Source organism: Mustela putorius, unplaced genomic scaffold, assembly GCF_011764305.1.
Source record: "Mustela putorius furo isolate JIRA1106 unplaced genomic scaffold, ASM1176430v1.1 tig00000876_pilon_pilon_pilon, whole genome shotgun sequence".
Taxonomy (NCBI): Eukaryota; Metazoa; Chordata; class Mammalia; order Carnivora; family Mustelidae; genus Mustela; species Mustela putorius.
In genome coordinates, this window is record NW_025421506.1 from 397,611 (window position 1) to 416,554 (window position 18,944).

The 18,944-nt window shown below is 41.7% G+C and overlaps 1 protein-coding gene across 3 annotated transcripts in view; it reads right to left on the minus strand.

Moving 5' to 3' along the window:
* The window catches only part of FRMD3 (FERM domain containing 3), a 314,836-nt gene that overhangs the window by 83,430 nt on the left and 212,462 nt on the right, over nt 1-18,944 (minus strand). For all 3 annotated transcript variants that reach the window (XM_045086062.1, XM_045086061.1, XM_045086063.1), the window contains 3 exons: nt 17,450-17,538; nt 14,369-14,432; nt 13,030-13,118 (listed from right to left, as the gene is read on the minus strand). In XM_045086062.1, coding sequence (XP_044941997.1) covers nt 13,030-13,118; nt 14,369-14,432; nt 17,450-17,538 — 242 coding nt within the window. The remainder of the gene's footprint in view (nt 1-13,029; nt 13,119-14,368; nt 14,433-17,449; nt 17,539-18,944) is intronic.

Below are 18,944 nucleotides of genomic sequence, written 5' to 3' on the forward strand. Positions count from 1 at the left end.
GTTCCCAGGAGATGCTGATGCATCAAAGGACCCTACTTTGAGAATCACTGGATTAGAGCAAATAACCCTAGCCTACACATGAGCACCACCTGGGAAAGATTGATTTCTACCAATATCTATCTCCCTCCTCCAAGATTCTGATTTTTTTTAAAAGATTTTATTTATTTTATTTATTTATTTGTCATAGAGAGAGAAGCGAGAGCAAGCACAGGCAGACAGAGTGGTAGGCAGAGGCAGAGAGAGAAGCAGGCTCCCCGCCAAGCAAGGAGCCCGATGTGGGACTCGATCCCAGGACGCTGGGATCATGACCTGAGCCGAAGGCAGCTGCTTAACCAACTGAGCCACCCAGGTGTCCCCAGATTCTGATTTTTTAAATGACAGTTATTGAGATATAATCCACATACCATAAAGTTTGCCCTTCTAGGTTGCAGTGGTCTTGAATATAACTCAGCAATTTTTTTTTTAAATGAGAAAATGTTTTCATCAACCAGGAAGAACCAACCTCCCATTAACACCCCCATCTCCTCTACTGTCAATCCTAGGCAAGCCCAAATCTACTCTCTGTCTCTCTAGATTTCTCTGTTCTGGACATTGCATACAAATAGAATCACACAGTATGTGGCCTTTTATGTTTGGCTTTTTTCCACTTAGCATAATGTCCACAGCTTGGTATTTTTTGGAAAAGCTCCCAGTGGTTCTAGTGTGCAGTCAGTGCTGAGAACCACTGGTTTGGAACCTTGGTACTCAGAGTGTGGACCACAGGCCTGCAATACAACCTCACCGGGGAGCTTATTAGGAATATGGACTCCAGGGGCACCTGGGTGGCTCAGTTGGCTAAGCATTAGGCTCTTGATTTCAGCTCAGGTCACGATCCTGGGGTGGTGGCATCGAGACCTGCATTGCACTCAGCAGGGAGTCTGCTTGAGATTTTCTCCCTTGCCCTCTGCTCCTCCCCCTGCTTGCATGCCCTCTCTCTCTCAAATAAATAAATCTTAAAAAAAAAAAAAAAGGAAATATGGATTCCAATGCCCCACCCCAATCTACTGAATCACACTCCACATTCTCGCAGGATCTCTGGGTCATTCATGGGCTCACACAGGTGTGCGAGGCTCTCAGGTAGGGAGTTCTCAGGGTCCTTACCTACCAGACATAAGGGTGTTTCTCTGACAAAACACATACCAGATTCTGGGGAAGAAATTTCTTAGGGACTGCCTTTGTGTCCTGCAAACAATTCCATACAAAGTCAGGGACAAAAAGTGTCATTTGAGCCTCTGCAGTATCCCCAGGGCCCAGCACAGAATATGGCATAAAGCAGATGTGACAGATTCATTGAATGGAAACTTCCTGAGCCACTGAACCCTTCAGTGAATCCCTGTACTTCCAGTGAACCCACATTCTGAGGATGGCAGCACCTAGAAACCTAGAAATTATGACTGTCTGTGTTGGGGATCTCCTGAAGTTTGGAGCAGGAGCATCAGAGTTTCTGCACTGGGCTCCATTCCCAGGCAGCAGATCTCAGAGCCAAGGCTTTCAAACCTGATCATGGCCCTAGGCCAATGGACAACAAACCGCACATTCATGTCTTAAAAGCACACTAGGGAATCCCTGGGCATTGGCCACTGGGCCTCCCTGCTCCCATCACAGGTGAGGTAGAAAAAGGAACAAACCATCCCCAAACCAGGAAACAGAATCAGAACCTTGCTCTGCCAGCCAAAACCATTACAATGCAGCACCAATGACACAGAGCTGGAAGCAGGTACCCAGCCCTCAGTTTAACAGAAACAGAACCCTTCAGAGTCAAAAGGACAGGGTCCGGCAACCAACAGGCACTCAAAACCCTTTCATCATTAGTGGAGGTGGAGGGGTCATGGTCACTGCTGCACATCTAAGCACTCCACAGCAATTATTACCAGTCATACTTTACAGATGAAAAACAAGGTTGGGGCTCAGTTCAAGTGCTTTGTTCCAGGCCACAATGCTAGGAAGTGACAGAGTCAAGACTCAAAGCCAAGCCTTTCACCTCCAAGGTCCATGCTTGTGAACACTGGCCACAGTGAGGCAAACGAATCACATCAGAGTCCCTGTCCCCCCTGTTCTATACATGAGAAGGCTGAGGCCAGACCTGTCCGAGGCCACACAGCCCAGTCCAAACAGGCAGTACTTTTCCTTCTCCATAAGGAACAGGGATGGTTATGGAAAAATGAAGGAACAAGAGGATCCAAGAAAACTCAGATCAGTATATATATTAGGGGTTGGAGGTCTTCATGAAAGAGATGGGGTAGCCTGGCCTAGCCAAACCAGAGGTGCTAGGACCCAGTCACCTCTGCACAGAGTATCCCCACTGATGATGGGGATTTATAATGATGGTTCGATTTATGGTATGCTTAACTTAGAATGGGTTTATCAGGGTGTCATTCCATCATAAGTCAAGGAAGATCTGTTCAGTGCCACTTGTGACCACTAAGCCCTCCAGGTCTTGGGAAGCATCCGCAGAAGACTGGGAGGGAGTCCTCTGATATGCCTAGTTGGCCCACCTCATGCCAGGATTTTCATACTGAGTTCTTTACCAGCTGTGTATCCTAAAATGTACAAAATGAGTTCCCCAGTTGATAGGTTTTTCTCCTTGTTCCCCCTCCTTTCAATTCTTTTTTTGTCTTTATTTGACTCTAGCAATCAACGGACTCTGTCACACATGATAAAACAATGTGTGTGCAACAGAACAAATTAATGTCCTAAGTTATTCTTTGATGGAGAACCTGTAAGTTCACCTAAAGATCTTCAAAGCTGTGCTAAACTCCTCCCAAGAAGGGCTGACTGAGAAGCCTCCACAAGGTCTATCCGCTGGGTGTTCTCCTCTCCTACTCCCAGCCCTCTCACTGTCTGTGGTCATCAGCCATCACCCATACCCTTCACTCCTCTGCTGCCTTTTTCACAATGGCTGAGCACTTTGTTTGGCTCCAAGAGCTCCTTGCCCCTGGTCTCCTCCCTGTCTACTTCATGCACCCTCCACTCCAGCCTTGCATGGCCACTCGTCTTCCCCAGTGTCTCCCACTTTCCTGCCTTGGTCTCTTACTCAGAATATCCTTCCTCCATCAGAAAGGGACTTCCACCTCCTGTCTCCCCAGGCAGAAAGACTCATCCCTCCTCTGGGGTGCCCTCCAGCATTTTATTTGCATTTCCCTTTTGGTATCTCTGACGAAATACAAATCTCCTGAAGATAGGAACCATGCCTTATCAATTGATCCAGGAAATACTTTTTGAATAACTGGGGTCTTTGGCAAGTAAAAAGATGAATAGAACTTAGTTCCTAGCTTCAGAGAGATCTGATTTGTATAGATATGTACATAAAAATCTACAATAAGATAGGTCACGATCCATCTTGTTTTGCTTTGTTTCAAAATTCCATCTACCAGCTCCCTCATTTGTGAGAAAATGTTCATTCCAAATGACTAACTTAATGTCTCTACATGATCCCTTGACAAGAACCAGATGATTTCATTGAAGGAGGAACAGAAGACTTCTAAAAGCTTAGGCTCCAAAAATAGCTTGTCAGTTTCTCAAAAAATTAAGTATAGAGTTACCCAATGACCCAAAACCTCCACTCTTAGGTAGAAACCTAACAGAACTGTCCACACAAAAACTTTTATATGAATATTCATAGCAGCATTATTTATAATAGCTAAAAAGAGGGTACAATCCAAATGTCCATCAACTGATGAATGGATAAACAAAATGTGGTCTATCCAAACAATGGATTGTTATTCAGTCATGGAAAGAAATGCAGTACTGATGCCAGATACCCATGATAAACCTTGAAAACATGACCTTAAAGTGAAAGAAGCCAGGCACAAAAGGCCACATAGTTCATAATTCTGTTTATATAAAATGTCCAGAATGGGTGAACCCATAAACACAGAAAGTAAACCAATGGTTGCCAAGGTCTGGGGAGAAAAGGGGGAATGGGGAGTGACTGTTAATGGATGCAAGGTTTCTTTTGGAGGGGATAAAAATGTTCTGGAATTGGATAGGGGTGACGGTTGCGTGACTTTGTGAATTATACTAAAAACCACTGAATATATACTTTAAAGGGTGATTTTTATGGTATATGATCTCACTTTTTCAAATAATTAAAAACGAATCAAACTCTCTGCATCTCCCTCTCTCGGCTCTCATGGACATGGACAGGCCTGGACATAAGTTGAGAGCAATCACATGCCTTTATATGCCAGTTTCCAAACACCCCACAGGATGCACTGATGTTATGAGGTGAAGACGGTTGTGGAAAGGTCTTTTGATACATATCCTCACTCACAGGATTTTGGAGGTCATCTCACCCAAGGGCTTTCAAACTGTACTTCTGATAGTATCTTCCCAGGACAGAGAGTTCTCCCAAGGCACAAGACTCTCAATGCTAAGCCTGGGGTAGGCCAGGTAAATACAGACAACTGGTCACCCAGCTCCTGAGAAGCAGAGAGCAACAGGCAAAGGGTCTCCAGTCCTAATCCCAACTCTGGTCCTCACTAACAACCACAGCTCCTCTACGTTATTTTTTTTTTACCTACTAGGCTTTGCCTACACTTCTGTTTGAGGAAAATAGTTCTGTGACTTAAAAGGATTCGAGGAGGAGTAGGAGACTTCAATATCATTGGGTCCCAGGAGTTCAGCTAGATAGTTATCAAACCATTCTCCCATCCAAGTACTAACCAGGCCCGACCCTGCTTAGCTTCCAAGATCAGACAAGATCAGGCGCGTGCAGGGTGGTATGGTCGTAGACTAGTTATCAAACCATTCTTAACACTTACAAGCTCAACAGGAGATCAAAGAGAAGAAGAGCAGCAATTCTAGGAACAGAAAAGTGACCACTTTCTGGAAGGTAGGACATGCAGAGAAGTGAATCTGAGGCGTTACATGGGAAGAGAGACCGCAGGAGGAAGGGCCAGGTCCTTGCAAACAGGAGAGCAGCAGAGCACAAAATCACTACTTTTATAAGACTGCTCCACTGAGGCAAGTCACTCCAGAGGCTAAGCAGAAGGTAGAGCCTTTGCGGGGACACTGTGGTCTCAGGACCCACCTTGTCACAGAAAGACCGGGGGTGCCTCAGTGTAGCACATCTCTCAGGTATCGGAGTGGGGAATCCAGCTGCAGATACGGAGCCGAGGAGTGGGCTCTCAGCCCGGGGTTACCTTAAACCATGATCCGAGGCTTAGTCAGGCCACTGCTCTTCCAGCAGGGACTTCCACAAAGGGCAGAACCAGGGAGACCCCCTCTTTCCTCCTCCAGAAGAAGTGGCACAGGAGTGCTCTGTAGGAATCTGCTGGGTTTGGGGACTTCAAATGGGGCCGTGCGTCAGAGACAGAAATGCTCAGTCACCGGCCGGGTGAGCTCAGAGTGCGGTCAGAGACCAGGGAAATGGGAGGGATTGACTGTTTTTCTATGAGGGCGCATTGAAGAGTGGAGCCCCGAGCTCTTTGCTCCTCTGAGCCAGAGATTGTGAGGCCGCCATCTTCATTCCCGTGCTCCAAAGTGGTATGGAAAGCATACAAGGAGCAAAAGCTCCTGAGAGCAAACCTGAGCAGATTAGCTCTCTGAACCAGGCCACTGAACCTGGCCCCTGGCAAAAGCAGTACAATTCCACCTCTGGCAAAGACATTTGAGAATACAATAGGCCACTCTCCCAGAAGATCAATGAGAACATCCACCCAAGACCAATTCAATAATCAGTGAGAACTGCAGAACTTCAGAGCTACAGGAATACAGCACATAAAATTCATGTCTTTTCCCCCATGATTCTCTAGCCTCTCAAAGTTAAATTTTTTAAATTTTATTTTTTTCTTATTCAATGTTTAATTTTTCCTCTTTCCTATTTTAACATTTTAAAACTATTTTGCCAATACGTTTTTTAAAAAATCTTCTTTAATTTTCATTGCTACACTCATATTCTATTCTTTCATCGAATTTGGCTGTATTTTTTGTATACATACAGGTTTTTCTTTCTTTGAAATTTTGGGATACAGTTTCTTCTAATAGATCAAAATATACCCTAAATCTAGCACATGGCTTTGTTCTAGTCTCCAGGCTGATCACATTCTTTTCTCTTTTTTTTTCTTTTTTCAACCAACTTCTTATATTATCAATTCCTTTTTTTAGAATCTTTATTTCCACCTTTACAGTCATAGTCCATCCCTTAATTGTGTTTACCCTTATTTTTGTATATATATGTTTTTCTTTCTTTAAAATTTTGGGAGGCAGTTTCTTCTAATAGACCAAAATACCCCCAAAATCAAATGTGTGACTCTGTTCTATTCACCAGTCTAATACATTAGATATTTTATATTAGATTATATTATAGGTATAATCTATACATAATAGATTATATTTGTATATAATATAATCTATATAATAGATCTATATAATAGATTATATTATATTAGATAAATATTATATATTTTTTTTTCTCCTTTCTTCTCCCCCCAGTTTCAGGTCTCTTCTGATTTGGTTAGTGGATATTTTTCTGGGGTCATTTTAGTATTTTGTTCTCTCATTCATCTATTCTTAGCTGGATAAAATGACAAGACAGAAAAACTCACCTTAAAAAAAAAGAACAAGAGGCAGTACCGAAGGTTAGGGACCTAATCAATACAGACATTAGTAAGATGTCATAACTAGAGCTCTGGGCTCAAAAACAGCATGGAGGATACTAGAGAATCCCATTATGGAGAAATAAAATCCCTTTCTGGAGAAGTGAAACAACTAAAATCTAACCAAGCTGAAATTTAAAAAAAAAAAACTATTAATGAGATGCAAAAAAAAAAATGGAGGCTCCCACTCCTAGGATAAATGAGGCAGAAGAGAGAATTAGTGATACAGAAGACCAAATGATGGAGAAGAAGCTGAGCAAAAGAGAGACAAACAGCTACTGGACCACAAGGGGAGAATTTTAGAGATATATGATACCATAAGATGAAACAATATTAGAATAATTGGGATCTCAAAAGAAGAAGAAAGAGAAGGGCGGAAGGTATATTGGAGCAAATTATAGTAGAGAATTTCCCTAATTTGGGAAGGGAACAACAATCAAAATCCAGGAGGTACAGAGAACTCCCCTCAAAATCAATAAAAATAGATCCATACCCTGTCATCTAATAGTAAAACTTTCAAGTCTCAGTGATAAAGAGAAAATCCTGAAAGCAGATCAGGACAAGAGGTTTGTAACATACAATGGTAGAAATATTAGTTTGGCAGCAGACCTATTCACAGAGACCAGGCAGGCCAGAAAGGACTGACATGATATATTGAGAACACTAAATGAGAAAAATATGCAGTCAAAAATACTATATCCAGCTAGGCTGTCAGTGAAAATAGAAGGAGTGATGAAAAGCTTCCAGGACAAACAAAAACTAAAAGAATTTGCAAACACCAAACCAGCCCTACAGGAAATATTGAAAGAGGGTCCTCTAAGCAAAGAGAGGCTAAAAGTAACAGACTAGAAAGAAACAGAGACAATGTACAGTAACAGTCATCTTACATGCAATACAATGGCACTAAATTCACATCTTTCAATAGTTACCTTGAATGTAAAGGGGCTATATGCCCCAATCAAAAGACACAGGGTATCAGAATAGATAAAAAAACAAAAACAAAACAAAAAACAAGACCCATCAGTATGCTGTCTGCAAGAAACCCATTTTAGACTGAAAGACACCCCCAGATTTAAAATGAGGGGCTGGAAAACAATTTACCATGCTAATGGAAATCAAAAGAAAGCTGGGGTGGCAATCCTCCTATCAGATAAATAAATTAAATTTTAAGCCAAAGACTATAATACATATCATACATAAAGGGTCTGCCCAAAAAGAAGATATAACAATTGTAAATATCTGTGCCCCTAACATGGGAGCAGCCAATTATATAAACCAATTAATAACAAAATCAAAGAAATACATCAACAATACTGCAATAATAGTAGGGGACTTTAATATCCTCCTCACTGAAATGTACAGATCATCTAAGCAAAAGATCAGTAAGGAAATAAAGGCTTTTATTAAATGAAACACTAGACCAGATAGACATTACAGATATGTTTAGAACATTCCATCCCAAAGCAACAGAATACACATTCTTCTCTATTGTACATGGAACATTCTCCAGAATAGATCACATCCTGGGTCACAAATCAAGTCTCAACCGGTACCAAAAGATTAGGATCGTTCCCTGCATATTCTCAGACCACAATGCTTTGAAACTAGAATTCAACCAGAGGAGGAAAGTTGGAAAGAACTCAAATACATGGAAGCTAAAGAGCATCCAACTAAAGAATGAAAGGGTCAACCAGGAAATTACATTAGAATTGAAAAAATTCATGGAAAGAATGAAAACACAACATCATTGTCTCAAAATCTTTGGGACACAGCAACGGCAGTCCTGAGAGGAAAGTAGATAGCAATACAAGTCTTTCTCAAGAAACAAGAAAGGTCTCACGTATGCAACCTAACCCTACACCTATAGGAGCTAGAGACAGAACAGCAAAGAAAGCCTAAACCCAGTAGAAGAGAAATAATAAAGATCAGAGCAGGAATCAATGGAATAGAAACCAAAAGAACAGTAGAACGAATCAACAAAGCTGATTCTTTGAAAGAATTAATAACATTGATAAATCCCTGACCAGACTTACCAAAAAGAAAAGAGAAAGGACCCAAATTAATAAAATCATGAATGAAAGAGGAGAGACCACAACCAACACCAAAGAAATACAAACAATTATAAGGACATATTATGAGCTACTATAGCCAGCAAATCAGACAATCTGGAAGAAATGGATGTATTCCTAGAGACGTATAAACTACCAAAACTGAACCAGGGAGAAATAGAAAACCTAAACAGACTCATAACCAGTAAGACAATTGAAGCGGTCATCAAAAATCTCCCAAAAAACAAGAGCCCAGGGCCAGATGTCTTCCCAGGAGAATTCTACCAAACATTTAAGGAATTATTACCTATTCTCCTGAAACTGTTCCAAAAAATAGAAATGGAAGGAAAACTGCCAAATTCATTTTATGAGGCCAGCGTCACCTTGATCCCAAAACCAGACAAAAAGGAGAATTACAGACCAATATCCTTGATGAACACGGATGTAAAAATTCTCACCAAAATACTAGCCAATAGGATCCAACAGTACATTAAAAGGATTATTCACCACGACCAAGTGGGCTTTATTCCTAGGCTGCAAGGTTGGTTCAACATCTGCAAATCAATGTGATACAATACATTAATAAAAGAAAGAACAAGAACCATATGATCACTCTCAGTAGATGCTGAAAAAGCATCTGACAATCCTTTCTTGATCAAAACTGCTCACAGTGTAGTGATAGAGGGTACATACCTCAATATCATGAAAGCCATCTATGAAAAACCCACAGTGAATATAATTCTCAATGGGGAAAAACTTTTTCCCATTGAGAGAGAGCTTTTCCCCTAAGGTCAGGAACATAGCGGGGCTGTCCACTATCACCAATGCTATTCTACATAGTATTAGAAGTCCTAGCCTCAGCAATCAGTAACAAAAAGAAATAAAAGTAATCCAAATTAGCAAAAAAAGGTGTCAAACTCTCATTCTTTGCAGGTAATATTGTACTTTATGTGGAAAACCCAAAAGACTCCACTCCAAAACTGCCAGAACTCATATAGGAATTCAGTCAAGTGTCAGGATATAAAATCAATGCACAGAAATCAGTTGCATTTCTTTAAACCAACAACAAGACAGAAGAAAGAGAAATTAAGGAGTCGATCCCATTTACCATTGCGCCCAAAACCATAAGATGCCTAGGAATAAACGTAACCAAAGAAGCAAAGAATCTGTACTCAGAGAACTATAGAGTACTCATGAAAGAAATGGAGGAAGACACGAAGAAATGGGAAAACGTTTCATGCTTATGGATTGGAAGAACAAGTATTGTGAAATGTCTACTCTACCTAAAGCAATCTACACAGTCAATGCAATCCCTATGAAAATACCATCAATTTTTTTTCAAAGAAATGGAACAAATAATCCTAAAATTTATATGGAACCAGAAAAGACCCCAAATAGCCAGAGGAATGTTGAAAAAGAAAACCAAAGTTAGCAGCATCACAATTCTAGACTTCAATCTCTATTTCAAAGCTGTCATCATCAAGACAGTATGATACTGACACAAAACCAGAAATATTGATCAATGGAATAGAATAAAGAACCCAGAAATGGACCCACAACTCTATGGCCAACTAGTCTTTGAAAAATCAGGGAAGAATATCCAATGGAAAAAAGACAGTCCCTTCAACAAATAGTGTTGGACAGCCACATGTAAAACAATGAAAACAGACCATTTCCTTACATCACACACAAACAAAATGAATGAAAGACCACAGCGTGAGACAGGAATCCATCAAAATCCTTGAGGAGAACACAGGCAGCAACCTTTTCAACCTCAGCCACAGCAACTTCATCCTAGAAACATCGCCAAAGCCACGGGAAGCAAGGGTGAAAATGAACTACTGGGACCTCATCAAGATCAAAAGCTTTTGCACATCAAAGGAAACAGCGAACAAAACCAAAAGACAGCTGGCAGAATGGGAGAAGATATTTGCAAATGATAAATCAGATAAAGGGCTAGTATCCAAAATCTATAAGGAACTTATCCAACTCAACACCCAAAGAACGAAGAATCCAATCAAGAAATGGGCAGAAGATATGAACAGATATTTCTGCAAAGAAAGACATCCAGATGGCCAAGAGACACATGAAAAAGTGCCAACAACACCCACCATCAGGGAAATACAAATCAAAACCACAGTGAGATACTCCCTAACGCCAGTCAGAACGACTAAAATTAACCAGTAAGGGAATAACAGATGTTGACGTGGATGTAGAGAAAGGGGAACCCTCCTACACTGTTGGTGGGAATGCAAGCTGGTGCAGACACTCTGGAAAACAGTTATGGAGGTTCCTCAAAAAGTTGAAAATAGAGCTACTCTACAACCTAGCAATCACACTACCAGGTATTTAGCCTAAAGATACAAATGTAGTGATCCCAAGGGGCACATGCACCCGAATGTTCGTAGCAGCATTGTCCATAATAGCCAAACTAAGGAAAGAATCTAGATGTCCATCAACAGATGATTGGATAAAGATGTGTTGTATATATATATAATGGAATACTATGTAGCCATCAAAAAACCAGAAATCTTGCCATTTGCAATGATGTGGATGGAACTAGAGAGTATCATGCTAAGCAAAATAAGTCAGTCAGTGAAAGATGATTATCATATGATATCTCTGATATGAGGAATTTGAGAGACAGGGTGAGGGGTGGTGGGGGTTAGGGAGGGAGAAAATGAAACAATATGGGACCAGGAAGGGGGTAAACCATAAGAGACTCTTTATCTCAGGAAACAAACTGAGGGTTGCTGGGAGTTGGAGGGGATGGATAGGGTGGTTGGGTTATGGACATTGGGGGAGGTATGTGCTATGGTGAGTGCTATGAATTGTGTAAGACTAATGATTCACAGACCTATATCCTTGGGGCAAATAATACATTATATGATAACTTTAAAAAAAAAAGCGATTTGAAAAAGATTGTCCACACCATCATTCTATCCTTGTCAGCCAAAGCCCAGGAGATTCAGAGACTCAGCCTTTTCAGAGACAAGAGTCTAATGAGTACAGAGGAATTCAGTGTGAGGGAAGACGAAGCAACGGCTGCCTGGATGAGCTTCAGAGGCCATCTGACACCCTGGGCAGGGTTGGCCTGGGCTCCTGACTGTGTCCCTCACCACCACTCTTCTAATTAGTAAGTGTGTCTCAAAGAGTAGAACCTGGAACTCAGTGGGAAGATCCGAAATTTGAAGCTCTCTTGAAACCTGAGAGCTTTATGGCTGGTTTCTGAAGTCTTGTCCAGTACGGACTTTCCATGATCCTAGCCTCTGACCACATTCCATCCACAAGCCTTTGGCTCTCATCCCGGAATGCTGAAGCCTTCTTCCTACAAACACCTGTGAGTCTCTGCCAAAGCTTGCTTTCTTTGGTGGTAAGCACACAGTCACTCACACTCAGAATAAGCCAGAGAGTATTAACTCTTCCCTCTGAAGTGGCCTTCAACCAAAATGAATGGGGAGTTGGTAGACAAATAGCCCAGGCCCTTTGCTGGTCAGTGGGAGAACTCTGGGGCAAGTTCTACAGCCTGACAGAGTTCCCCAGCAGAGTTTAGCACAGCTACCCTGATGAGTGACCTGATGGATAACACGCTCTATATTGCTTGCTGCCCCAACTTCCCTTCCCTACCCTGCTACTGGTCTGTTCAGAAACCACATTCCGCTTCTTGCACTCAACTCTTCTCAAGGTCTGCTTCTGAGGGGGACACCCAACCAAAAATAGATTCTGTTATGTTGAATGAAAACAGCAATCCAAAATTTTAAAAAACTTTAAAAAAAAAAAAAACACATAAAAGGGGCGCCTGGGTAGCTCAGTGGGTTAAAGCCTCTGCCTTCAGCTCAGGTCATGAACCCAGAGTCCTGGGATGGAGCCTCGCATTGGGCTCTCTGCTCAGCAGGGAGCCTGCTTCCAATCTCTCTCTCTCTCTCTCTCTCTGCCTGCCTCGCCACCTACTTGTGATCTCTTTCCGTGTCAAATAAATAAATAAATAAATAAATCTTTTAAAAAATAGAAAGGAAGGAAGGAAGGAAGGAAGGAAGGAAGGAAGGAAGGAAGGAAGAAAGAAAGAAAGAAAGAAAGAAAGAAAGAAAGAAAGAAAGAAGAAAGAAAGAAAATAGCAATGCCAAAAAAAAAGGGGGAGGGGGCACCCATTGCATTCTATGGGCATCACCCAACATGGAGCTCAGGCTTGGGTGGGAGTCGCCCTGCACAATGCACTGAATTTAGCATTCCCTTAAATATAATGAAAAGAACTGAATTAAAAGGAATATGCAGCTATCTGCAAAACATGAGTGATTCCATGGATGCTTTTACAACCTATGATTAAATGAATAAAAGCTACATACTTATAAAAGGCCTGGTTCTCCACCCCACACTTCCAAAGATGTTTGCAGGCAGCTGGTGTCGAAGTATGGAAGGCCAACATGGCTTTTTTCTAATAAAAAAGATAAAACAAGAAAGGGCATGTGAAACAAGTTTATCTTCTTTAGGTATTTACCAATTTGCATCCCCCCACCTGATGAACAGATTAAAAGTAACTTGGGCATTACTAGGGTCTTCAAAGTGCTGTTGAAATGGTGCCCCACCCCCACTCACCACCATCACCCTTTGCAGGCATCACGAATCTAGCTGGGCCCTGTTTCGAACAAAAAACAGCCTCACGATCCTTTTCAACCACCCAGGAATCACCCACCTCTCTATCAAACTTGGTTTCCTTGAAAAACTTATTTGCTAATGCTGAGTAACAGGTGCTTGACCTGAAAATTAGTCAAGAAAATCTGCAAACCTCCAGACCTAGCCTTGAACCTCAAAGCTTCTATGATGGCCTCCTCTCAGATGCATTCCCTAATGAACCCAACCTGCATCCACTAGTTTCTTTAAGACTCCCAGAATGTATAGACTCTAAATACATGAGAATTTATAAAATTCTCACAAGTAGTGATTGAATATCTAGCCCTGGAAGTATTCTTCACTTGTTTCCTAAATTTATATTTTGGCAGATTAGGGGGTAGGAGCAGCTTCCATTTTCCTTTTTCATTTTTTAATTCAATTTCCAGTTAGTAAACACGCAGTATAATATTAGTTTCAAGAGAAGGTTCCATTTTCTATCCCAATATATTTTTTATATAGCAGTATATGGTCAAGCATTGCTCACCGACTTCATTTAAAAAAAAAATTATTTAGATTCAATTTAGTTAACATGGAGTACTATTAGTTTCAGGGGTAGAGTTTAGGGTTTCATCTGTTGCCTATACCACCCAGTGCTCCTTATATCACGTGCCTCCTTAATGCCCATCACCCAGTTGCCCCATCCCCCAGCAACCCTCAATTTGTTCCCTGTAGTTAAGAGTCTGTTATGGTTTGCCTCTCTGTTTTCATTTTATTTTATTTTTCCTTCCCTTCCCCATGTGCATCTTTTTTGTTTCCTAAGTTTTCCACATATGAGTGAAATCATATGGTATTTGTCTTTCTCTGCCAGACCCATTTCCTTGACTTAGTTCTCAAATGGGCAAGTCCACTATTTATCTCTAAAATGTTCAGCATACAGCTCCCATTATCATCATAAACTTTAAAGTCATGGTGTTCTGGGGGTACAATACTAAATGTACGTTTTACGCCTGCATCCCTCTCGTGCACGCACATGCACACACGCACACACTACAGGTTAGAAAAGCAGTCACTGACCTCCTTCTGGATGCCAATCACATAAAATGTCTTCCCTTCAAACTTCAATTTGCAGACATCTGGCCTAAGAAAAGAAAATCTTCTTGGGTGAGAAGAAAAAAAAAAAGTGGCAACTAACCAAGGTACCTTGGTTTCCCACAGGAATCTGGCTGACTCGCAAATACCAAGCTGACTGCAATGAAACAAGATATTATCTTATCATCAGTGAAGGCCTAATGAGCAGTGAAAAGTCCCCAAGTGAATTATACAGCAATTTTCTTCCCAAGATAGGATCTGGAGGTAGCTCAGAATTATTTCTTCCATTTTTTACAGTCAAGCTGCATCTTTCCTCCAAGGAGCTCTGGAGATGTTGTGAACATTAAGGGCCAAAACAATATTAATTGGCCAGCCCACTTTGTGTGGTAGGAAGAATGTGGTTATTTCAGGTCTGGGTAATGAAACGATATGGATTCACAGTATCTGTCTCCCTCTCCTTTTCACATCTATCTTCGAGAAACGCACACACTAGCCTGTAAAATTTTCATTTCTGCTCTCCCTGTTCATGAGAGAAGAGTTTCGTTAAATATGGAGATGCTCAAAATTGTGAGCTTGACACCACAGCTTGACATGTGGTAATTAAAGGAGGGACTTCGGGTTTCTATCTTAAGGAGCTGCTCAATTAAAATGTGCCTGAAATGGGGACCACAGGTCACCTCCTTGGTGAACAGATATGTGTAAAGAGAGGACACAATTTTATTTTTACTCCTTTGATCTAATTTCTAGGAGACTGATTTGTGTCCCTGTGTTTTTTCCTGCAGGAAAAAGAATAGCATGGCCACATTAAGCTGTTTGAACTTAGGAGAGGATTTGCACGAGTAACACAGCTCAGTGGATATTGGAAAACAAAAAACAAAACTAGGATTAATGTGGGAATAAAATTTGTTTTGGTAACATGTCCACAACTGTTCCAAATACACATGCCTAGGCAGACCGGAGAGGGGTGGGGATGACATCAGCATCCCACCAGGAACATCATGATGTAGAAACAGAAATAAATGGCCTGGGAATTGTCTATTTCAAGCCTTCATTGGGCCCAGAAAGAAACAGAAACCCAAGTGACATAGACTTGCAAATAATCTGTATTTGAGACACGTCAGATTCTCCCCTACTTCAGAGCTCAAGCAGTTCAGAAACCTAAGGGTCTCCCTTGCAAGCCTTCTATGGTCCTAGGGTAGGATGGGAGAAGTCCCCAAATTATCCATTCTTCCCAAAGTCAACAGGAATCCCTAGGGAGCTTATTCTGGAATGGCCTGTAGGGTGATTAATACCTTTCTTTCCAAGGTGCAGAAAACACAGGGAAGAACACTGGTCACCCCACCATGCTAGATGTCCACAAGATGTCAGAGTTCATAAAGCCCACCACTCACAACATGGTTGCATTTGTTTCTCCCCCAACTCCTTTCCTCCCTGTAAGGCAGCCAGATGTAATGGACTCCCATCTTACAATTGAGTACATGGAGACTCAGAAAAGTGAAGTGAAAAAGAGTTTTGAGAAAACTCATTGTAGAGAAAGAACAAGTGGGAGCAGAGGGGAGCACAAAGTATGAGCTGAACAAAAGGCAATGATAGAGAGGTCAAGAAAGAGATGATGAAATTGGGGAATCTCAGAAAAAAGAGTAGTTGTAAGAGTGGAGGACATTAGCTGGCTGATGCAAGCCCAACAGAGAAAATTTGAAAGGTGATGGGGTGGGGGGGGGCTGCCAAGAGGACAGTGCAAGAGTGGGCATGTTAATAAAGGGGTGCCGGAAATCCTGAAGCTAAGAGAACCACGAAACTGAGGTTCAGATAAATACAAGAGCATCTCCAACCCACGACTGAAGGTGGATGCTCATTGGCCCATCAGGAAGAACTTCAGGCCACAGCGGGGAGCCCACCACCCAGTGAGACATGATGGGGTTGGGGGGCTGATAAACCTGTCAGGGGCCATCAGGGCAGAACCTGAATCAAGCTGAAGGTATGAACAAGACTAAGACTTTATAATATTCCATGTATGTTCAGCCTTCTCACTCTTTGCCCAAACCATCTTCTCCTTGAATGATGGACACCATGGGCCCTGCTGGCCACCTACTCTGCTCCATCCCCCCACTTCTGTATTGACATGACTCGGACTTTTTGCTTTCTCAAGGTGACATGTTCATGCAGATTATGTTCTTCCCAGCCACAAGAGGTGGGCCTTCATTTGACCAGCCCAGTCATGGAGTTCTCACTTTTCTCTGAGGGATTGGTTTTAAGTAGGTGGGTGTGGCCCAATCTTGTGGTATTAGATATACTGGAAGTCTCCTACAGGGCTTCTGTAGAACAAGTTCTCCTTGTTTTAATAGGAGACACATGGAAGGGTATGTTCTCCTTCAGGCTCTGGGTGTTGCTGTATGAAGATGGGATGAACAGAGCTGCTTGCATGGTCAACTTAGGACCATGAGACTGGGGACAAAAGCCACTACCCTGTGACAGAGAAGAAAATGGAAACCCAGGTCCTTCACAATGTTGTCAGGCAGTTAAGTTAAAGGGTCATGGAAATGCCCAACCTCTGGAACTTTTGCTGTGTGAAACAATCAGTCCTCTTATTTGGAAGCCACCGTGAGCAGTCACCCCTGTTACTTCGAGCCAAAAGCATCTTCACTGATATACTGGTAACACGGGATGTGTCTGCAACAAGGACTCAACAGAAGAGAATGGAGAGGAGGAAACAGGAGAAGAGGGTCCTGAGTTATTCAAGGCAACCTGTACCTTTTCCCTGCCCCTTCCTACTCCAGGTCACCTCTCTGGCCAGATCAGTAGCTGCTGATGAGGAAACACTGGACACCTTCTCTTTGGAGACAGAGACCCTGAGCCCAAGACACACCCCAGGTCTCCTGAGGTCTGGAGGAGGTTTAGGTTGGCTTTTATTTATAGATGAATAATCCTTTAATAATGAAGTACCACAGCAAAGAAATGAATACTAGACATTCTAATGGATATTTCCAAATAAAAAAGAATCAAAGGCTGGGAAAGAAAAGCAAGATTAAGAAAAGTGGTAAGCTGGTTTCCCAAAGAAGTCCTTACCATTTTATCAAATGGATCCGCTTATTTCCCTGGAATACCACAAAGCCCGCAGCAGTGAATCCTAAAAATGTTGTTGTACCCGTTGAATCCTGAAAAAATAAAAAGAGAGAGAGAGAAACAAAAACATTTGGATTGAGAAATATAAAATATATGATAAATGGTATCCCCATTCATCCTCTCCCTGGATTAATTTCAGGTTAATTCCATTGATCTTGGCAATAAACTGACTTTCTGAGATGGGACTTCCAAGGATAGTCCTTCTAAAATCTGGGGAAGGTCTGGGAATATGTAGCTGTTTCCTTGGAGGAAGAGACCTTCTCCAGGAACATCCTGGAAAAAGGCAGATTAGTTCCAAAGCTCTGTGTCTATTTCTAAGTGTATCCTGGGACCACCCTTGTTCTCAGATCTATCCTGTAATGTGGGCAAACTGCTCAGTCATCATTAGTCCTAAAATCAAAGATGCTATGAAACTAAAGCCCTTATTTAACTTGATTAAATTCCACAAAAAATTCCTGGTAGTTTTAATGTAAAGACATGTCTAGAAATGCCTACTTTGCTTCTAGCCTCAACCGGAAAAACTAAGCATAGGTCAGTAAAAGCAAAGGAATGGCAGCAACAAAAATCAAGTCTATCTCCAAGTAATAAATAAAACATAAAGGCTCAAAATTATAGATAAAATCTAATTCACTAAACTGGAATAAACTGGGTGCCTGGATGGCTCAGTGGGTTAAGCCTCGCCTTCAGCTCAGGTCATGATCTCAGGGTCCTGGGATCGAGTCCCTACTCAGGCTCTCTGCTTGGCAGGGAGCCTGTTTTCTCCTCTCTTTCTCTCTGCCTGCCTCTCTGCCTACTTGTGATCTCTGTCAAATAAATAATCTTTAAAATGGAATCAAATGATTTATATCATTAAGGCAGAGGATTCTGGCAAATATGCTAAAATAACTGTGCCGATAAAAAGAAAAATGTCAATGTGAACAAGTACTATCAGCTCTTTGCTTCGGCTGCATGTTGGAATCATCTGGAGAGCCTGGTCTGCTCCACCACAGATCCTGATGTTATTGGGTAGCAGGACCAGGAAACCCCCCCAGGTATGTCTAATCAACAGCTTGCACTAAGAGTACAAAACTCGCACTTTATCAAATACTATTACCTGATCCCACATGGGTAAAGAAATGTCCAGCAGGACTCAAGAACTTACCTTTAAGAGCCTGGCTGAGATAAATGCTTAGTTTAGAATTCTAGTTAGTGTCTGGTAGATGCACAGTTAGTTTAAAGCTTAGAAAGAAGAAAACCATTTTCATAATACATTTCTGGAAAATGTGTGCATCATCTTGGGGGCTTGTTAAAAAAGCATATTCCCCAGCTGTACCCCCAGTAGCTCTGTGGACCCCAGGTGATTCTGATAGGATACATGCTTGGAGAAATACCACCAAATAATATGAGCAAAGGAAACAAACCCAAAATATTCCTAATGTCAAAATATAATTTAAAGTCT